The 23,673-nt window shown below is 44.4% G+C and overlaps 1 protein-coding gene across 1 annotated transcript in view; it reads right to left on the minus strand.

Annotated features, from left to right (window-relative positions):
* Positions 1–20,794: 20,794 nt before the first annotated feature.
* LOC121861351 (skin secretory protein xP2-like) overlaps positions 20,795–23,673 on the minus strand; it is a 7,412-nt gene continuing 4,533 nt past the window's right edge. The window contains exon 3 of the mRNA XM_042359000.1: positions 20,795–22,012. Coding sequence (XP_042214934.1) covers positions 20,795–22,012 — 1,218 coding nt within the window. The remainder of the gene's footprint in view (positions 22,013–23,673) is intronic.

Raw genomic sequence — 23,673 nt, forward strand, 5'->3', positions numbered from 1 at the left:
AGTCACTGGTGTATTTTTTGGTCAAGATGGAATTTCTGGCAGCACCGGAAACCGATGCCAGAAATTCCCGGCAAGCGAGATAAATTATCTGATTTTGGTAGAACTAATGCGTAGTTATATTATTAGCAGGCGGCATAATATATATATATATATATATATATATATATATATATATATATATATATATATATATATATTTATATATATATATATTTATATATATATATATATATATGTATATTTATATATATATATATATATTTATATATATATATATATATATATATATATATATATATATATATATATATATATATATATATTTATATATATATATTTCATTTTTAGTCCATATAACACGCAGACTTTGAACATATAATCAACGACTACCAGTTAGGAATCGAACCTCGACCATGCATGGGACCAGGGAACGTTACAGACCATACCACAAGAGCTCTTGTGGTATAGTCGGTAACGTTCCTTGGTCCCATGCATTAGGTCGAGGGTTCGATTCCTGGTTCTCGATGGACCACCAGGATACTAAAATCAGTCCTAGACTCTGTTATATTTCACACAAAGCCTGTTCAACGAACTTATGGCGCCGTGAACCTCTAATGGGGACTACCCGTATCACGGGTAGAGGTTCACGGCGCCATACGCTCGTTGAACAGGCTTTGTGTGAAATATAAGTCTAGTACTACTTTTAGTATCCTGGTGGTCCAGCGGTTAGCGTTCCCCGGTCACAGTCATGGGCTCGTGGGCCATGGGTTCGAATCCTGGCGGGTTGAGGTGTTGATTGTATATATATATATATATATATATATATATATTTATAGTTTAGTCACGTTTACTTGTTTTTGTTGTTTTCTGTTGACGTACATAGAGAATAATTGTATAGCTTCTGGGTCCTACGTAATTTACAGTAACCATCTGAACTAACACGCTATAACGTCACTGTTTATTTAGCAAGAAAAATACAGAGTGGACAATAACAACACTATTGACATGGCTGAGTCAAGTGAGAGTATAGTACCAAATGGGGCGCTATAATATAATTGTTGGAAAAATGCAGTTAAAATACAATAAAATACAGTACTTTAATTTCATCTAAATATTTTATGTCCGTAGGGGTACAGAGGACAGTGTTCGGGTGTCTGTTAGATTTTATGGTTAAATTTGTTCGGTTGTAAATTGTCGTTGGGTTGCCTCGCCCGGCCTTTAGTGTACATATTTGCATTGCTAAAATTTATCTATTTTCCTTCATATTATAATTAAACACATTACTTAAAACATTCTAAACTGTACTGTAACTATTATTAGTACCTTCATTACTTTAATAATACACCAATTACTTAACAAAAAATTATAAAAATACCCCTTTTATATAACTAAGAGACCTAATTTATAAAACTAATAATAAAAAATATAAATTCCGGTGTTTTTACAATTAATCGCTTATTTATTTGTTTACCGAAATGTATTGAAGATTATATAAGACGTTTAAGCTATATTATAAATTAGTCTCGGGTGAAATATAAAGAAATTAAAAGCGATTAGACTGTGTGTAAGAGCCAGCAGCCGCCATAATGATAACTTCTTGGCCTTGATACATCTTATAAACACAGACGTAGACACAGAGCCACAATTATTAACTATTACCTTCTTCGTACCTTATCTTCGTTATTCTCTCTACCTTGCCACACCCTCGATTATATTTGTGAGTTTAAACGTGATAGATTATTATGGAATGTAAATTTTTCAGCGTTTAAGTGATGATGCTGGACGATAATAATTTGCGTTTGTTGTACTGGGTATGTAAACATTCTGGTGCTGGGAGCGTTATTGTTATTGTCATTATTATTGTTATTATTGTCGCTGTTATTATTATTATTACAAAAAGTAGTAGCAGTAGCAGCATCACTTTTCTTGGTTATCGTGAAATTAAAATGACAAAAATCTCTGTTAACGGAGATTACAGTTAACGGTATCCAACAGTAGTGAGAAGATAACGGAACATCCCCGTTAACACATCACACAATCCGTGAAACAACAGAGGAGCCTGTTAATGGGTATATTTTACTTGTAATGGTATAGAGTATAGACGTATAGTACAATTATAGTTATACCTCCTATAATACTTAGTTATAGGTAGTGGGTATAATACTATAGACGCAAGATGTATAATATGTGTAATGAAACTAATACTAAGACGGACATTATAAATCAACAAGAATATACATAGGTGTGTGAAGGTGTACAATACCTGTAATTATACTGAGTACTAAAGGTGTACATTGTAATTATATCCAGTACTAAGGTAGTATAAGCTAAGATATACGTACAATACCTTTAGCTACATTATTTACCAGTGTACATTGTAATCATAACGTGTACTAAAGCGTACCAGAGTGTACAAAAACCTGTAATTACCTCCAGGACCTTGATAGCCGCCTACACATGATATTAGGAGAGAAGCCGTGTCGCGTGACGCACTGTCTCGTAAGCGTGACGCATGACGCATTGCTATGACGTTTCGGTCTTTAAATACGATGGTCGGTTACGTAACTGTGACGAACCGATACTATTAAAGGGGGTAGGAGGGTATGTGGTGCCAGGAAGAAGGAAGGATGAGACACCGCCAGGACCAGGAGGAGGATTAGAAGGAAGATCAGGAGGAGGAGGAGGAGGAGGAGGAGGAGAAGGAGGAGGATGATGGTATAAGAACGCCAGGATGAAGGAAGGATGAGAGACACGACCAGGAGGAGGAAGGAGATGTATAAGAACGCCAGGATGAAGGAAGGATGAGAGACACGACCAGGAGGAGGAAGGAGATGTATAAGAACGCCAGGATGAAGGAAGGATGAGAGAGACCGCCAGGATAAGGAGGAGGAGGAGGAGGATGAGGATGGTATAAGAACGCCAGGATGAAGGAAGGATGAGAGACACGACCAGGAGGAGGAAGGAGATGTATAAGAACGCCTGGATAAAGGAAGGATGAGAGAGACCGCCAGGATAAGGAGGAGGATCAGGAGGAGGAGGAGGAGGAGGATGGTATAAGAAAGCCAGGAAGAGAAAGGGAGAAAAGGAAAGGATTTAATAACATCAATAATAATGTTTCTTTCATTTATTTATGTCTCTTTAAACATCAAGTTGTTCATTTATTTGTCTGCCCATTACTGTGTTTATATTGTATTGTTTATGTCTGTTTATTCACTCATTTGCATAACTATTTGTCTATATTCACTTGGGTGTTTACTTGTTACGTGTTTGTTAATTTATTTGTTTTTATTTGTGTGATGGTGGTGGTTGTGGTGGTGGTGGTTGTGGTGGTGGTTGTGGTTGTGGTGGTGGTGGTGGTTGTGGTGATGGTGGTGGTTGTGGTGATGGTGGTGATGGTGGTGGTGTTGGTTGTGATGTGGTGATGGTTGTTGGGATGATGATGACGAAGATGATTGTAATGATGATTATTATACCGTACGCCATTGCCACACACACACACACATACACACGTACACACACACATACACAAACACATACATACACACACGGAGAAACAGACAGACTCACGGGCGTGTCCTAGTCTTAACCCCCGCAACTTCGTAATTAAAGTTTTGTGTTAGCTAGTGGAAGCGCCATTATAACTTAGCCTCCACTTAATTACTGGTTAATGAGAGCTATTATATACCCGCTAATGATACGCCTGATCTACGTGTTCCTTATATATAAATAGTGTGTGTGTGTGTGTGTGTGTGTGTGTGTGTGTGAGTGTGTGTGTGTGTGTGTGTGTGTATTACAGACACGCTGGTCGCAGCTGTGAGTCGCCACAATAATGGAAGCGACAATCACATCCAATTTGGGTTAATTTAAGGTCCTCCAGCCTAGTCCCTCACCGCCGACCCCGGGTTCTAAGGCAAAGGTCTTGGGTTCGAATGTAAGGAACCGGGTTCAAATGTAAGGAACCGGGTTCAAATGTAAGGGCCCGGGTTCAAATGTAAGGGCCCGGGTTCGAATGCACAGGACCCGGGTTCAAAACAAGGATCCTGGGTTCGAATGTCACTATTGTGACAACTGCTCCCCCCACACACACACTGCGATCCCTTCGTTAAGAAAACATTACTGCAGAATCATATCATTAAGAAAGATCCTGGCGCTCCATTAAGCTTAAAGGAATTATATACAGGATAGACTTGTGTAAGATCAAGTAGGTAACAAGAAAACAGGGCGGATGAAGCACAGGGAATAATATGAATCATGTGTTTGTTAAAGCCTTAGACGTGACACTTTGGCGGTATATGAGATTCCTCGAGATATTTTCACTCAACTGCTCTGCGGGTGACGGAGCCGAAGCATCACTAATACAAACATCACAAGAGACGTATATTCTTGAGCGCCACATAACAGGTCGTGAAGGCAGCAGTAGAACAGACGCGGGAGGTAGTTGAGTGGTAACAGCTTCAAGGCAGGTATCTCTCTCGCCTCACCTGCCGCTTTGGGACGCCTCATTTTTTTTCGAGGCGTCTCCGCGTATTCCCGACTGACTTGTTGCTGCGTCGTGTGATATAAAGACTATTTTCTCCCAGACCCTTAATTTCACGCAGGCGCACAAATTGTCAGAGCTGAGACCGTGCCGCCTGGAGGTCGTAGGTATAATAGGACTTGTAAAAATTACATTAGTTATTCGGGAACTCATCATACAGTACAGTGGGGCGCGTGAGGCTCCTGGCACGAATACGAATAACATCAGATGCACCGTCTTGTAAGGCCAAGTAGTTATTCAAATTAGGTGAGTTGACTTTCTCTAAGTTTCAAGGTGTGGCAGAACGTGTCCTACATACCAGCGGCTGGCGGGATGAGCGACAAATGTGTATTAACACTTCCCACACTCGTGATGGTATAGTTTGTTCTCTGGTGGATAATAAATAACGCTCCTGAATGCATCTCGATGCCGTTACTGTTATTAACGAGGCAAGATGGATATATAATTAAACTTGGTCATTTAAGTGGTAATTAAGAGGAGGCGAAACTCGTCCCGCATCACTCGATGTTAATGATAAACTTCAAGTCATTACTCCACGGCATAACAGCTCCAACATGACGGCTGCCTGGCCAACACTACTCACCCAGCGCCTCACTCTTAATGAAATAGATCCGTCAACTTCCTGCATAAGTTTAAACAAAAAAAAATATAACTTTTACTCCTGTAGCATCAAGTTTCTACTCTGCGAGAAGAATATCCTAACATCATCACGTGAAAAGTTCTCAGATAAATTACTGCAAGTTATCCGTCGCAACGCTGTGGTTGTTCGTGTCCTTGTATATCTAACTGTAAAAAACTTAAATTCTGCAGGACATTAAATCTGAGAGTAATCACACTGACTCACATCAGCCTCAACAAGCATGATATTGTTTGACTTTGAATATGTATCATAGAATGGACAAAGTGGCGCCATATTGTTGTGTCGTCATCACACTCCCGGCAGGTAATTCAGCGAGGAAGGTACCAGGGAGTCCTCCTGCTCCAGAACTTCGTACTGTACTCCCTGTGTAGCTTGATGGTAGATGACCGTCAGTACAGGCGTCATGACCCGTCGTCCTCCTCGTCGTCTCTCTCGGCCAGAATTCTCAAAGGTTGTACTTTAATATTTTCCTAGTAAATGATGGTTCAGAACACATGAGTGGCTCCTTTGGTCTACTACACAACACCGTGAAAGACATCTGGGACGGTCACGCGAACTGGTAACTGCGGAGATTAACCCCGGTGTAGTGATGACGTGCAGGAGTCAGCTGGGAGGACGTTGATGGCCATCACTTCAACACCTGGGACCTAAATGGAGGGAACTCGTCACCCGTGTCCTCACTCCTCTGTATATTGAACACCTTGGACATGTGGCGTCATAGGAGGTCTCACCAATGATATGGTCACGCGAGATACGGCTGGGAGGCTGTGAGGTTCAAATCCAGTGAGTTCATCGCAGGTCACCAGAGCGGCGGGCAGGTAGATCATGTGAAGTTAAAGCATACAAACGACGACCAAAACTCACTCGCCGGGAGACTCGGCAGATTAGCGGAAGTTAAAGAAAGTCACCAGCGATTCTTGGCATCCGGGGTAACATGGTGAGCCGCCAGGCCATGTTAGGTTACTGGAGGGCATCAGTCTACCAGCCGGGGTGAAGAGGTCAGGTCGTACTAGGTCACCGTCCACGACAGGGAGGATAAATAAGAGGAGCACCATCAGCCATCGAGGCAGCCCTGACTCTGAGCAGAGGCTGTTCGTATAGAAACTGTCCCTCAGCACGTCTCACAAGACCCGGCATCTCCTTTCAGACGTCCCAATTATATGTTGGCCTGAGTCATTTGATGGACAGTAACTTGAATGGGCTTCACTAATTTCTCATCCTATTAATTCAAGGATAGGGATTGTGTGTGTGTGTGTGTGTGTGTGTGTGTGTGTGTGTGTGTGTGTGTGTGTGTGTGTGTGTGTGCTGCGCAATTGATATTCCTCGAAAGAATCTCATTTTGATTATATATTTATGACCATCAGGTTTACGATCATCTGAAAATTCATCTTCCTTTTCCTTGCTCATTTCACCTGAAGATTAACCATCCTGGCGCTAACCTAACCAAACCAAACCAAGATTAGCCCCGCCCCGCCCCGCCCCAATCCTACCTAATCTTACCCAGGTAAAGATAAAGTAATTAATCTTCAGGTGATCCCAAGTTTTTAATATTAAGAAAACAATGACGATGACTGTAGTTCTACAATCCTCAAATCCATTTTATGCACACACGTCTTCGTTACCAATAGCACCACTATCCCCAGAGAAGATAAGGTTGTGCTCCTTGGTGACTTAAATGCCAGGGCTGGCAGAGATGCTGACATATGGCAGGGAACCATTGGGAGAAACGAAGTAGGCAAGAGTAATCCCAACGGCCAACTCCACCTCAGCAAGTGTGCTGAACACAACCTATCTATCACCTACACCTTGTTTAAGCAGGCCGACAAGTTCAAGGGTTCTTGGCAACACCCACGATCCAAACACTGGCATCTCATTGACGACATAATTGTCAGAGAAAGAGATCGCCGAGATGTGCTCATCACCCGAGCCATGCGTGGCTCAGACCACTGTGATACAGATCATCGGCTCCTTAGAGCCAAACTCTCCCTTCATGTTGCTCCAAAACGACGAAGGCAACAAGTCTCCAGAAGAGGCTTTAACATCAAGCAACTATAGAGGATCCAGCAGTAGCACATGCCTAAAGAGAGCAGCTCAACGATGGGCTGATAAACAACCTAACAACAAACAACCAAAATCCCTATGCCGAATGGGGTCCCATCAAAGCTGTCATCACAAAAACCTGCAACGAGACACTCGGACTGATCAAAAGAAAATACCAGGATTGGTTTGATGAAAATGTCCCAGAAATCGAAGTCCTCGTCAATAGTAAACGTGCTGCTCTCACTGACTTGCAGGACAACCCTAAGACTCGAATCAAAGCTGATTCCTTCCACTAGGAGAAAGTGACAGTCCGACGTGAACTTCGCAAACTAATGAACGGATGGTGGAAAATAGAGCATGTGAAATGCAAAAATTTGCAGATCAACAAAAGATGCACAAATTTTTCAGTTCCACTAAAACATTTTTTTGGCCCCACTATTCATACCGGTGGCCCCCTCTGCTCATCTGAAGTTAACTCCTTAATTAAAGATGAAGAAGGCATCCGTCATGCTGGAAAGAGCACTACCATTCGCTGCTCAACCAAAACATCGATGTGAATGTCCTGACTACCCAGCAGGTTCCTCAGCATCCAGAGCTGACCCACCGCATCTATCCTCCATCCCTGGATAAGATAGCTACTGGCATCAAGCAGATGAAAAATAACAATGCCACAGGGCCTGATGGATTCCCAGCAGAGGTGTATTAAGCAGGAGGAACTCTGTTTACCAGCCGTCTCCACTCACTCCTGGAGAATATATGGGAGAAGTAGAAAATCTCCCAAGATCTTTTAGAGACCTCGATCGTCAATATTTATAAGAATAAGGGAGGCCGGTCAGACTGTGGCAACTACCGCAGGATCTCGCTGCTGTTCGTAGCTGGCAAGATTATCGCCCGAGTCCTCCTAAACAGACTTCTTCCTGAGGCGGAAAACTTCCTCCCAGAATCTCAATGTGGCTTTAGACCATCACGTGGCACCACTGACATGATCTTTGCTGCCCGCCAGATATGGGAAAAGTGCTGAGAACAGCTTCGTAACTTGTACATGACCTTCGTTGACCTTACTAAGGCCTTCGACTGTCGTTTTGGCTGCCCACTAAAATTCGTTGTCATTGTGAGGTAACTCTACGATGGCATGAACGTCAGCGTCCTACATAATGGCACCCAGTCAGAGTTCTTCCCCATCCAAACGGGGGTAAAACAAGGATGTGTACTGGCACCAACTCTTTTTTCCATTTTCTTGGCTGCCTTCCTTACTCGTGCTCGTGCCAATTTAGCCGGCGGGGTGGACATCCAGTACCGTATGAAGGAACTTTTCGACATAAGATGACTCAAGGCAGGAAAAAGGTGTCGGCCACTTCCATCACTGAACTTCAGTATGCAGACGACCTCACCCTCGTTGCTCACACTGAATACGACCTACAGGAAATCCTGAACACCTACGCAGATGCGTATGCACACTTCGGCCTTGAGGTGAACATATGTAAGACTCGGATTCTCTTTCAACCTGCCCCTGGTTCAACCACACCTCCACCATCCACCCAGCTTAGCAGTACTACCCTCTCTAATGTTACCCACTTCCAGTACCTTGGCTCCCACCTGGCCACCACCACGGACATCGGTAAAGAGATTCAACATTGGATCAGATGTGCATCTCAAACCTTTGGCAGACTCCGTACCCGTGTCTTCAGCTGTAGGGAGCTGAAATTATCTACAAAGCTGCACGTGTATCGAGCAGTAGTCCTCCCCACCCTTCTGTATGGCAGCGAGACATGGGTCACCTACAGGAGGCACCTCAAAGCACTTGAAAACTTTCACCAACGTAGTCTACGTTCCATCCTCCGAGTTCGCTGGGAAGACAAGAGAACAAATGCCAGTATTCTCGCTGACACGAACTGTAGGAACATCGAGGCTACCATTATCCATGAACAACTACGTTGGACTGGCCATGTTACTGCATGGACGACAATATACTATGAAAGCAGCTACTTTACAGTCCCCTAACGAATAATAAACATAACGCTGGAGGGCAACGAAAAAGGTATAAGGATAGTCTTAAGACAAGCCTGAAAAGTGCCAAATTGACCCCCTCACCTGGGAGACGAACACTCCACACCATAACGCTTGGAGGAGCACCACACGAGTTGTCAATACTTTCGAGTTAACCCGACTGCATACAGAGGCAGACAAGCGCCAGCGCCGGATAGACGCTGCCGCCGCCCCTCCCGCACTAGATGTAGCCCTCCACACGTGCAACATCTGTGGACGGCCTTGTCGATCCCGTATCGGCCTCTCGAGTCACCTCAAAACTCGCCAACGAAGGTGACATCCCTAATAACTCATATCATTGCATCATAGCTGGATGAACATCATGCTCGATTCTGAGTAACGGCAAAGTAGCAGTAATGGTGTGTGTGTGTGTGTGTGCGTGCGTGTGCGCGTGCGTGCGTGCGTGCGTGCGTGCGTGCTTTGTTGTAATGATGATTCGATGATGAGGAAGAAAAGTAATGGTGAAGTCAGCAGGTGTTTGGGTAATGCGGATATCATGTTAATGGTGAGAATAAACAAGCAATTGTAACATTATTGGTATAAACCCTCATCGTTGGTCAAGTGTTAGTTGTGCGAGTACCAGATGTAGCCTCATGATGTGTGTATAGTGAACAGTGTAAAGTTGGCTCCCGTGCGTCTGGGGAGTCGTAACATCCTGTGCCTTCAGGTGAGGTGGTGTGACGTAGGGGAATGGAGGTCTCTGTAGCACTGGACAGAAGACAGTTGCACCGTCTTACTGTTGCGTTATCTGAATTTTGATACTTTACATTTGGTTGGTGTTATTGAGATAAACAACTGCAGCCTGTTTGCTGTAGTGTGTGGACATGAGTCATGCGCTTCTTGTCAAATTTGGCCCAAAACTGAGCCCTGACGAAATGTGCCTTTGCATGAGGAGAAATGGTATTTATATGCGTTTCTTGTATGCCAGAACAATATACTGTACCATATGAAAGGTGTAACTATACCTGCGTATTTTTTAAAACTATTTTTCTCACTCTTATAGAGGAGTTATTCAACACCAAAAAGTTTCGATTTTCCTTAAAACTTTTAATGATTTTAAGACGAAATTATATCCTGTATATATTTTATTTGAATTTATTTATTAATAAATCATACAGTGTCAGCGTACATGTATAAACATTTACCAAGGCTAACACATACAGTATCTCCTTTACCCGTTTGACATTCATCAGCTGTGAGACAGTGATAAGGTCTCCCTGACACACAACCCCTCGCCTCCAGGATAATGACCCTCAGAGTAGAGGCTACTGTAGGTCACTTACCACACATAGCCGCCTTTATCCTGGTAATCTAGTGAGGTCAGGTGGGGTCACGAGGGATTGGGGCAGATAAGGCCAGGTGATGGCACGTGGACGCCTCTCTACTTGAGCAGCTTGAGTGATCGTCTGTCTGTTTGAGGATGACCGCGTCGACTGCTTGACTCGATAAAAGATGTTATTCTTGAAAATTTACCTTGACTCTAAATACAGAACAGAAGAGGTCACACCCAGTAATGTATGTATGGTGCGGGTCCTACGGGATCTATTTTAAAGTTTCGTTATTTATTCATGGAACCAACCCTGTAGTAGTACAGTATACCTTATAAGATACAGATAAAGTATATATATATATATATATATATATATATATATATATATATATATATATATATATATATATATATATATATATATATATATATATATATATATATATATAAAACCGGGTACAGAGAGAGAGAGAGAGTTAGCAGACTTAATATATTCTTGGCATGTTGTCAGTATTCATAGTTTGGATAATATATTCATGGAACGTTCTCTACATATACATAACTTGATACATACATTCATGCTTCACTTTTTATATAACTTAGTGAATGCATTCACGGACCATTCTCTCTCAGTATCTCTCCGGGGAGGAACTTATGTCATGGGAGGAGCCACAAGACTGATGGGAGGGGCTATATACCTAAAAGGAAGAGTTGTGTCACAAGTAAGAGGAGTTTAACCTAAAGGGAGCAATTATTTCTCGAGGGGGAGGACCTACTTGTCTAGTGGGAGGAGTTACATGACTGGTATGAGGAGCTATCTACCTAAAGGGAGGATTTATATTACAAGTAGGAGGAGCTATATACCTAAATAGAAGAGTTGTGTCACAAGTGGGAGGAGCTATATACCTAAATAGAAGAGTTGTCACAAGTGGGAGGAGCTACATGACTGGCAGGAAGAGTTATGGCAAAGTAGGTGGAGCTACATGACTGATGGGAGAAGTTACGTCACAAGAAGGAGGAGTTACATCACAAGTGGGAGGAGTTATGTCACAAGTAGGAGGAGCTACATGACTGATGGGAGGAGCTACGTCACAAGTGGGAGGAGTTACACTTAATGGTGTGAAGATCAGGTCAAACATGAAGGATGGAATAATATTGAGGGAGTGATGGTGGGCGGGGATGGTTTAGGGGCGGCGCCATGGAAGGGAAAGGTTTTATTTGATCCAATGGTCAGTGGGACAGGAGGAAGGAAGGAGAGTTATGGGAGGGAGAGGAGGTGTCCGGCCAGGCTAGCAATATCTGGACCCGAGGCAGCGAGTATATCAGTTCACGCGGGATAAGAGGATAATTTTTTCTTAAAGGAAACTGAATTATTTGGAAAGGAAGAGAAGATGTTATTACAGATGAACGGAAAGTTATAAGGCCGAGTTTATACTGGAATTATCATGTTAAAGTTGAGGATTAATTTAGGCTGTTAGGAGCTGGTTAAGTTAAGCGTAGGTTAGGTTAATCGTAGGTTAGGTTAGGTTGGGTTAAGTTAAGTTAAGTTAAGTTAGGTTAGGTTAGGTTTGGCTGTAGGTGAGGCGTATGGTAGGTTACTTAAAATTATATTAAGTTAAGAATAGCTTTGGTTACTATAGATTAGGCCCTAGGAAAGTTATTTCTGTGCGTTAGAAAGCCTTGGGAAAGCTATTTCTTTTAGCTTTATGCAACAGACAGATTTATAGAAACCCAAGCGTCAAAAACTGCTAGCAAAAGCCATTACTTGTAGTTTTGTGTCAGAAAGCTATTATCTGTGGTTTAATGTCAGAAAGTTAATATTTTTGGTTTAATGCGTCAGAAAGCTAATATGTGTGGTTTAATTTTTCAGAAAGCTATTAACTGTGGTTTAATGTCACAAACCTAATATGTGGTTTAATTTTTCAGAAAGCTATTAACTGTGGTTTAATGCGACAGAAAGCTATTACCTGTGGTTTAATTTGCCAGAAAGCTATTAACTGTGATTTAATGTATCAGAAAGCTATTAGCTGTGTTTTAATGTGTCAGAAAGCTATTATCTGTGGTTTAATGCGTCAGAAAGCTAATATGTGTGGTTTAATTTTTCAGAAAGCTATTAACTGTGGTTTAATGCGTCAGAAAGCTATTATCTGTGGTTTAATGCATCACAAAACTTTTTGATGCCTTTAAACGCTGATAAAGACTCGTGTGTAATATATTATAAACGTTTAAAAGGCTGAGAGAGAGAGAGAGAGAGAGAGAGAGAGAGAGAGAGCACGTCTATTCCTTCTCAAGTGTTAAAGAGAATACCCTTAGTTGTTGCGTGGGCACCTGACAGCACCATCAGCTTTATCTATTGTGTGGGCGTGACAGAACTACCAGCGGGTGTTTGTGTAATAATAATAATAATTAACGGTTTATTGAAAGAGCATGGAAGGTTGAAAATATATAGTTACATAATTGGGGAATGGGTCTCTTGATTTACAAATAATACAAGTAACATAAGTGATACAATATGATATTTAATAACTAGGTGGGGAGAAAGGTTGTACTACAGGGCATAGTGACAGTGGAAAAAAGGTAAGATTGACTGGGAGTGAATACACTGGTTGATTACAAGTTATTGATAATTTTTACAATGGTTGGGTCTGGGCTGTTCTTATAGCGATCAGCTCGTGCTCGTATGGGCTGGATGCGGTTATGTGTAGGTGTCAGAACTACCAGCTGTTGTGTGTGTGCAGCTGTTTTTTTTTTAGGTGTCAGAGCTATCAGCCACACAGACAGGTCCAACATAACACTGTGAATGTCAGCGGTGGTGAAATGTCACCTGGACTAAATAGTGTATCGTTTAGCCTTACTTAGCATTATTTATGTTTACAAATGGTGAGGCGAGGTGAGGGGTAAGGTGATGTAGGTGAGGTGGGGTGGGGGGTGAGGTGAGGTGGGGGTGGAGGTGAGATGAGGGGGTGATGTGATTGGATGAGGTGAGGTGGAGGTGTAGGTGAGGTGAGGTGGTGTGGTAAGGTGGGGGTGGAGGTGTGGTGAAGTGAGGGGGTGATATTGGGTGGACGAAGGCTAGGCGAGGTGAGATGAGGGAGTGAAGGCGAGGAGCTATGATGAGGAGGTGATGAGGTGGGAGAAGGTGTAGTGAGGGGATGGAGGTGGGGTGAGGGGATTGAGTGAGATGAGGGGGGAGGGTAGAGGTGGAAGTGAGAGAAGAGGTATAGAGTAAGTCTGGAGGGAGGAAGGGAGGCAGAGGTAAGATAAACTATTGGGGGTAGAACGAGAAGAGGAGGAAGAGGGGGGGATAGGTCACAGGGGTAGTAGGAGAATAGGTCAGGCGGAGGTCATGTGGTGAGGGAGAGAATACCATTAGTCATGACAGATGGAGGAGGATACACCTGGTAAGGGAGGGGAAGTGGGGTGAGGGGTAGAGAGGGGAGGGAGGTAAGGGGAATAGTGGGGTGGCAGAGGTAGAGAGGGGGGTTTGGAAGAGGGGGAGGAGTGGCTCACACAGGTGTAGGTGGGTGTCAGTTAAAGGTGAATATATTGTATCATGGTAAAGGGGAATAAATATTTTAGGAGGAATATTTTTTGTTTTGTTATTTAAGAAAGATTTTAATAAGGGAAACAAGAGACATTATTTGAAATATTTAAAGAGGATGTAGCGGTATTTTAGGTTGGCTGAGCGTTTAGTAGTTTGAAAAATTAAGAAAAATTAATTAAAAGGCACACACACACACACACACACACACACACACACACACACTCACACACACACAGTAATATAGACCAACTAAAATAACATTACGATTTTCCCATTGAATACATAAGACGATTCCAGTGTTGTTCTAAACGCCTTTGGACATAAAACACTCAAACTGTACCCATTTCTTCTGTCCGGACAAGCTGTGGTGGGTACAAATCTTACACAGAAGCTCCATTTGCTCAAGGGACTAAACTAATTTAAAAGGTTAAGTTACTAAATGCCAGTGTAACGAAATGAATAAAATCAAGGGTAAATATATATTTTTTATTTCAAGTCAGGGCAATTATTCTCTCTCAGAAGACGTCTCCCTCAGTGGTACATTTTTAATCTATGTAATGTGAAGAAATTTCAATCATATTTTATTAAGAAAGATAAATGTTTATTATCTTGACACGTCTTGACTATGGGAGGAGCTATGTGACGGGTGGGAGGAGCCATGTGACGGGTGGGAGGAGCTATATGTCTGGTGGGAGGAGTTGTATGACTGGTGGGAGGAGCGATGTGACGGGTTGAAGGAGCTCTATGTCTGGTGGGAGGAGCGATGTGATGGGTGGGAGGAGTTGTGTAACTGGTGGGAGGAGCTCAGTGACTAGTATGATGAGCTGTATAACTGATGGGAGGAGCTATATACCTAATGGGAGGAGCGACATCACAAGTGGGAGGAGCTAAATGACTGATGGGAGGAGTTACATCACAAGAGGGAGGAGCTACATGACTGATGGGAGGAGTTACGTCTCAAGTGGGGGGAGTTACACTTAATGGTGTGAAGAACAGGTTAAAATGAAGGATGGAATAATATTGAGGGAGTGATGGTGGGCGGGGATGGTTTTGGTGCGGCGTCATGGAAGGGAAAGGTTTTATTTGATCCAATGGTCAGTGGGACAGGAGGAAGGAAGGAGAGTTATGGGAGGGAGAGGAGGTGTCCGGCCAGGCTAGCAATATCTGGACTCTGGAGAGCAAAAGAATCGTCACATTCGCTCCAGGAGAAGAGGAAATGAGAGAGAAGAAGGAGGAGAGGAAATGAGAATGAAGAAGGAGAGGAGGAAATGAGAGTGAAGGAGGAGAAGGAAAGGGAAGACGGAAAAGGGGGAAGAGATTTGGAAAGTGAGATAGTAAGAAAGAGAGAAAGAGACACTGTAAGAGGAGAAAGAAAAGTGACAAAGATTTTAATGTAAAAAAAAAAGTTGGACGAATACAGTGAACTATATGAAAATAACAGGTGGTGGGAACTATTGTAAAACTTGGAGGTGATGGGAACTATGGTGAAACTAGCAGATGATGGGAACTATGGTGAAACTAGCAGATGGTGGGAACTATGGTGAAACTAGCAGATGGTGGGAACTATGGTGAAACTTGGAGGTGATGGGAACTATGGTGAAACTAGCAGATGGTGGGAACTATGGTGAAAATAGCAGATGATGATGAGAACTATTGTGAAACTAGCAGATGGTGGGAACTATGGTGAAATTTGGAGGTGATGGGAACTATGGGGTAAAAGTGACTGAAGATGATGGGTCTTCCGCTCACTCACGCCCAGGCGGAGGAAAATCGATGGATGACTGTTGAGCATTCCAGAGCTCCCCCAACCTACCCCGCCAGCAGGAGCGTCAGCAGGTGCAGCACCATCCCCCACCCCCCTCCAACAGGAACATCAGCAGGAACGTCAGGAGGCAGGAACCACGACCACCCCCGGAACAGGAACATCAGCGGGGATTCACTACGACCACCCACAGCAGGACCGTCAGGAAGCAGGAATCACGACCACCCCACACGCCTCCGAACAGGAACGTCAGGAGGCAGGAACCACAACCATTCACAGCAGGAGCTTCAGCAGTTGGTGGGGGGGGGGAGGGGACCACGGCCACCCCCAACAGGAGAAACGTCAGCAGGTACAGCAGGAGATTGACAGGGCGAACAACAACAGCAGTAGCAGCAGTAGGGTGAGGGACACACGCATCATGCCGTTACCTGTCACGCGAGGTGTTTGTGGTTAATATTCAAACTATCGACGAGGAACTCCTGTGATGTCTTGTGTAATGCCTCGCTTATGTCAACGTGTCTTAAATGCCAGTGTGCGTCTGTGTGTGGGTGTGTTAGCGTGTGTGTGTGTGTGTTAATGCGTGTGTGTTAGTGTGTGTGTGTGTGTGTGTTTGTTTGCCTGTGCGTTAGTGTGTGTGTGTTTATTTGCGTGTGTCTGTAAGCGTGTGTGTTAGTGTGTGTGTGCGTTTGTTTGCCTGTGCGTTAGTGTGTGTGTGTTTATTTGCGTGTGTCTGTTAGCGTGTGTGTTTACCTGTGCGTGTGTATTAGGACAGGCTACATCAGGTGGTGATTAGGGCGCCTTCCTCCCCAGTATACTGTGAGAGTGCCCGAGACTTTTAATATAACATGTTGTGTAATATAGCTTATGATACCACCAGTGTTAAGTCTCCCTCTCACACACACACACCTCCAACACCAACCAACCCATCATCACTCCTCCACCACCCTCCCATCACCACCCCATTACCCCCAACACCACCCCCATTACCCCCAACACCACCCTATTACCCCCCCAACACCACCCTATTACCCCCCAACACCATACCCCCAACACCACCCATCACCACCCCATTAACCCCAACACCACCTCCATCACTCCCAACACCAATCCACCATCACACCCCCAACCACTCAGCATCACCCCCCAACACACACCCCAACACCCTCCCCACCCCGAGCCATGTTAACAGCCCAGGCAAACTCACAATCATTCATACTTAAACTGTAATGCCCAAAGCCCACTGGTCAACTCTGTCATCAACGCCGGTCTGAATGTACACTTCCCACCCGTCTTGGCTCGCGCTCTCTGGCCGACGAGTTACTGCGCTAAAGACTTCAACTCGACAGCTTAATGCTTGACAAGTAAACTATGTTGTGTTGTCACCTGTGTGTGTGTGTGTGTGGGGTGGTGGTGGCGGCAAGTTGGAAGGGTATTTTGTATGCTAGGGAAGATATAAGTAAGGTGTTTGTAAGTGAGAAGGGATTTTGTAAGTTAGATGGATTATTTAAGTAAGGATAATTTTATAAGTAAGAGATTTGATAAGTAAAAAGAGAGTTTATAAGTAAGAAAATGGTTTACCAGTGAGTGATTTTTGTTGTTGTAAGAAGGGAATTTATAGGTGGATAAGCTATATTACCCCCTCCCTCCCTCCCTCCCTCCTTCCCCACCCAATCCTCCTACTCCCTACCCACCTTTCCCCTACCCACCTTTCCCCCTATCCCCTACCCACCTTTCCCCTTACCCACCCAATCCCCCTTACCCCCACACCACCCATCCCCACCCACGTTATACCATACCAAGATTGCGGACCGACTAGTATATAGAAGCTTAACTTTAGCTGCCACAAGACACAGGTACAGGAGGAAGGGGAAGGTCTTGTTGACACGCCACGATTCATCATTAAGGCTCTGAGATGTGGATCATATTTACCGTATTAAATCTTGTTGAGTCTTTTATTATCTTATGTATTTTCACGAGTTGGTGTGGGAGCAGTGGCGGTCTTACATGGTCTTTCAATAATACGACTTTTATTAATTTTATTTACTGTCGTTGTGGGTAAAGTTTTGATTTGGTTCATCTTTTTTTTTTGTGGATTTGTGGGTTATTTGATTATTAGCTCAATACCTATTTACCTCCTTCTCTCTTCCCCTATGATTATTTTAACTGGTATTCTTAAACACAACTTAATGGTATCTTAGGGGTGTGGTTAGGTTAGGTTAGGTTAGGTTAGGATAGGATAGGTTAGGTTAGGTTGGGTTGGGTTATTTGGTTAGGTTTGGTTAGGTTAGTGTTGGGTTGTTTGGTTAGGTTGGTGTTGTTAGGCAGCATTACTATTGGTGGAAGTGGGAGAGATGGCAATATACCATTAATGAGGCAGGGTACTATCAGTGGAGGAGGGCATATAAGGATGGCTACTAGGGAAGGGAGAGCAGGGTGGGAGCAGGGAGGAGGAGGCACATTAGGGAAGGGAGGGGAGGCAGGAGTACTACTAGGGAAGGGAGGGAGGCAGGGTCTACTTGGGAAGGGAGGGGGAGGCAGGAGTACTAGGGAAGGGAGGGGGGGTAGGAATACTACTAGGGAAGGAGGGAGGCAGGAGTACTAGGGAAAGGGAGGCAGGGAGTACAACTAGAAGGGAGGGAGGCAGGAGGGAAGGGAGGCAGGAGCTACTACTTAGGAAGGGAGGGGGAGGCAGGAGTACTACTAGGGAGGGGGGCAGGAGTGCTACAGGGAGCACTACTGGGAGGGGAGGCAGGAGCACTAGGGAAGGGGAGGCAGGAATACTACTAGGGAAGGGAGGAGGAGGCAGGAGTATACTACTAGGGGAAGGGAGGAGGAGGGGGAGGCAGGAGTACTACTAGGGAAGGGAGGAGGGGGAGGCAGGAGTACTACTAGGGAAGGGAGGAGGGGGAGGCAGGAGTACTACTAGGGAAGGGAGGGGGAGGCAGGAGTACTACTAGGGAAGGGAGGAGGAGGCAGGAGTACTACTAGGGAAGGGAGGGGGAGGCAGGAGTACTCTTTCAACTTCCAGGTGTGAAATTCAGGCGCCGTGTTATTTTTGTTCTGAGTCCTGACAAAGTTCATTCTAAATCCTGACATATTTACCAGCGTCCACATGCTACTGTGTGTGTGTGTGTGTGTGTGTGTGTGTGAAACATTCTGGCACCTTCTTGGTACAAATAGATCACATGAAGATTAGGCACCCTAGCTTACTTCGCCTGATTGAACACCTTAATGGTAACCTTATGTAACGTAAACCTAATCTAAGCTACGCTAACCTTACCTAATCTTATTAATGTAACGTCACTTAACATAACTTAATCTAAGAGTTTACCTAACCAAACCTAATCTAACCTAACCTTGCCCAGCCCCCAAGTAGCGTTAGGCTGTTTAATCATCAGGTGAAACTAGCTTGGTTGGCTAATCTTCGGGTAATACCATTTAACATACTGAATTTTATCCGGGTTAGGTCAGGTCAGGTCAGGTCAGGTCAACTCTTCTTTTCACCGAGGAAAGTGAAACGTATCTGATAATTCCATGTGGATAAAATAATTATTCCATTGAATATGAAATTTATTGAACAAACAAAACAAACTGTATAATGCTTAAAATAACGAAGCAGTTTTTGTACCATGCTGATAATTGGAACCAAAACGGTAAAAAAAGACAAAATTAGACAATAAAGAAAAAATAATCCCTTAAAAGAGAATAGCGAGGGTGACAAGGGCCAAGGGAGGAGGGTGAAGGTGTGAGAGAGACCAGCCGCTGTGGTGTTAGTGTTCAACCACAAGGCGCCGTAACTCCCCACCTTGAGAGGGACAACTGAGTGTAAGCCTTGTAGCATCTGGCCAGGTGAAGAAAAACACTCATTTAACTTTCCCTCTCACGCTTTACTTTACCTGTTGGAGTAAGTCAGCTGTTCCCTGTATGTGATGAAATAAATTGGTTTTATAGAAAGACTTGAGGGAAAATGTTTAGTCTCTTTTGACCAATAACTAAGAGAGGAAACGATAAATGTTTCCCCTTTAACTTGACTTGTTAAAGGTGGGGTTAATGTAACTTGTCTACCGTCTTCGAGAAACATTTAATACAGGTATTTAAATATGCCGGAGAACCTGTACAAGTTAATGAACAAATAATAAAGTATCAGTGTGTTTAATAATGAGTCATTGTAGACCTTTAGAGAAATGGGAGGAAAAAATAAACTTGAATATCACGCCCAAGGTTGTTGGACAGATCGCCGAGAAACCGCCTAAACGTTTGAATTTAAACCTCTGCCATAACCGGTGTGGCGGGATACCTCGAGTGACGCTTAAACGGACACTGGTGGCCCGCTGCCCTGCCCCGCTGCTGGTCGTTTGGGGTAGGTGGCCGCGGCAGGTGTAGCTCCCACCTCGCGCCTCACACACAATTTTAACGTGTTGTCTAAGCATTAAACAGTTCTAAACAACTACAATATCGCTATGTATACTCTAAGACATAATGTAAAGTTAAACAAGACGGTTTTTATAAGATGTCATGCCCTATATGGCCAGTTTTAATATACGGTCATTTCAAAACATGTTGCGTCGTACGTCCGCCAACAACAACCGCGCCTACCCTGGGGCATCTGACAAGAGTATCGAATTGGGTACTTTTATTGTTAATAAAAAATATAACTAAATGAAAACGTTGTTCATGTGTTAACGATCAACTTGTATTGGTTATTTTATATTTTTGAAACATATAGTAGGGGGTAACGAGCAATTAGTTTCAGGAAGAAAATGGCTTCCTGTTGATGCTCACTGAAGCACTTTGTTTACACCTGTACGACAAGAGAAAAGGGTATCTCATAAATAAACGGAATAGGTATGTAATTCATTGAAATTGTCAGGCATCTTATTTGCATTTTTCGTGGGAAGGAAGGAGAGCGAGTCCCCAGCCGTCCCTGAAGCAGTGTGTTGGGTATATGTGTGTTGCTACACCCGGGTGGAGAAGTGTATGTTGGTAGTGGTGACTCTAGTAGATGGCAACTTTGTGAAGGTAGTATAGGCGGCGTGGGTGCTGGTATACCGGTCTGGTGTAGGCAGGTGTGGGTGCTGGTGTAGTAGGCAGGTGTGGGTCCTGGTGTAGGCAGGTGTGGGTGCTGGTGTAGGCAGGCGTGGGTGCTGGTATACCGCTCTGGTGTAGGCAGGCGTGGGTGCTGGTATACCGCTCTGGTGTAGGCAGGCGTGGTGCCGGTATACCGCCATTGGTGTGGGCGCGCCAGTATGCCGCATGGTGTAGGCAGAAAGATGTGGCGCTGGGTATATCGCTCTGGTGGGCGCGGGTATTCCGCCTGGTGTAGGTGCAGTAGGCGCGGGTATACCGCCTCTGGTGTGGGCGCTGGCATACCATTCAGGTGTAGGTAGGGGCGCTGGTATACCGCTCTGCGTGGGTTTCCTGCATGCCGCCTGGTGTAGGCAGGTGTGGGCGCTGGCATACCACTCAGGTGTAGGCAGGTGTGGGGCGCCGGTATACGCCTGGTGTAGGCAGGTGTGGGCGCTGGTATACCACTCAGTGTAGGCAGGCGGGGCGCTGGGTATACCGCCTCTGCGCAGGCAGGTGGGCGCTGGTATACCACCCAGGTGTAGGCAGGTGGTGGGCTCTGGTATACCGCTCTGGTGTAGGCAGGTGGGCGCTGGTATACTGCTTACCCAGGTGTAGGCAGGTGCGGGCGCTGGCATACCACCAGTAGGTGCAGGTGTGGGCGCTGGTGCTACCGCTCTGGTGTGGGCTCTGGCATGCCGCCCGGTGTAGGCAGGTGTGGGCGCTGTGCAATGCTCTGGTGTAGGTGCAGGTGTGGGCGCTGGTATACCGCTCTGGTGTAGGCAGGTGTGGGCGCTGGTATACCACTCAGGTGTAGGCAGGTGGGCGCTGGTATACTGCCTGGGTGTAGGTAGGTGGGCGCTGGTATACCGCTCTGTGGTGGGCAGGTGTGCGCTGGCATACCACCAGGTGTAGGTGGCAGGTGTGGGCGCTGGCATACCACCTGTGGTGTAGGCAGGTGTGGGCGCTGGTATACCACTCAGGTGTAGGCAGGTGTGGGCGCTGGTATACCACTCAGGTGTAGGCAGGTGTGGGCGCTGGTATACCGCTCTGGTGTGGGCTCTGGTATGCCGCCTGGTGTAGGCAGGTGTGGGCGCTGGTATACCGCTCTGGTGTAGGAAGGTGCAGGAAAAAAGCACACTGGTATAGAAATTTCGAAGTAACAATATCGTGTGAAATTAATTAGATATATTAGTGTGTGTGTGTGTGTGTGTGCGCGTGTGCGTGTGTGCGCGTGTGCGTGTGTGCGCGTGTGCGTGTGTGTGTGTGTGTGCGTGTGTGTGTGTGTGTGTGTGTGGCCTCATTCTCACCCCCAGACAACTTACTGCTGAAGGTTTTCTTAATGCATTAGTAATAAACACAGATGAAAAATAAATTCGGGTAAATTAAGGGACTGAGGTGTGTGTTCTTAGTCTGAGTCTTAATGGAAACACTTCATATTACCTGATATAATTGTTTCACTTAATGACCGAACTACAGGGTGATCAAAGGTGTACTACAGGGTGATCAAAAGTGTACTACAGGGTGATCAAAGGTGTACTACAGGGTGATCAAAGGTGTAGTACAGGGTGATGAAAAGTGTACTACAGGGTGATCAAAAGTGTAGTACAGGGTGATCAAAGGTGTAGTACAGGGTGATCAAAAGTGTAGTACAGTGGTGATCAAAAGTGTACTACAGGGTGATCAAAAGTGTAGTACAGTGGTGATCAGAAGTGTAGTACAGGGTGATCAGAAGTGTAGTACAGGGTGATCAAAAGTGTAGTACAGGGTGATCAAAAGTGTACTACAGGGTGATCAAAGGTGTACTACAGGGTGATCAAAAGTGTAGTACAGGGTGATCAAAAGTGTAGTACAGTGGTGATCAGAAGTGTACTACAGGGTGATCAAAAGTGTAGTACAGGGTGATCAGAAGTGTACTACAGGGTGATCAAAAGTGTAGTACAGGGTGATCAAAAGTGTACTACAGGGGTGATCAAAGATGTAGTACAGAATCAAGAAAGTGTAGTACAGGGGTGATCAAAAGTGTAGTACAGGGTGATCAAAGTGTAGTACAGGGGTGATCAAAGTGTAGTACAGTGAGTAAAAGTGTACTACAGTGTGGTGATCAAAGTGTAGTACAGTGGTGATCAAAGTGTGAAATACAGTGGTGATCAAAAGTGTAATACAGGGTGATCAGAAGTGTACTACAGAGATGAATTAAAGTGTATAGTACAGGGTGATCAAAGTGTACTGGGGTGATCAAAGAGAGTATATGCAGTGGTGATCAGAAGTGTACTACAGGAGTGATCCAAAAGTGTATGAGTACAGGAGTGATCAAAAGGTATACTACAGTGATCAAAGTGTGGTGGGGTGATCAAAAGTGTACTACAGGGTGATCAAAAGTGTAGTACAGTGGTGATCAGAAGTGTACTACAGGGTGATCAAAGGTGTAGTACAGGGTGATCAAAAGTGTAGTACAGGGTGATCAAAAGTGTACTACAGGGTGATAAAACGCCAAAATTTTAATATATAACCATTAAAAATCTAGGCATTTTTAATGACCCTGTATGACTATATATATTTGAGGCCTCATTATGACGGTAAATAATTAGAAATTCAATTAACAATTATGCAAATTAGATAACAAGAAATCATTAACCTCTGTAATGAAAAACATTCAGGCTAAACTAACCTAACGAAACACTAATCTAACACTAACCTAACCTAACACTAACCTAACCTGACCTGACCTGACCAGACCAAACACTAACCTAACCAACTTCCCAGGTAG

Source organism: Homarus americanus, unplaced genomic scaffold, assembly GCF_018991925.1.
Source record: "Homarus americanus isolate GMGI-L3 unplaced genomic scaffold, GMGI_Hamer_2.0 scaffold24260, whole genome shotgun sequence".
NCBI classification, from domain to species: domain Eukaryota; kingdom Metazoa; phylum Arthropoda; class Malacostraca; order Decapoda; family Nephropidae; genus Homarus; species Homarus americanus.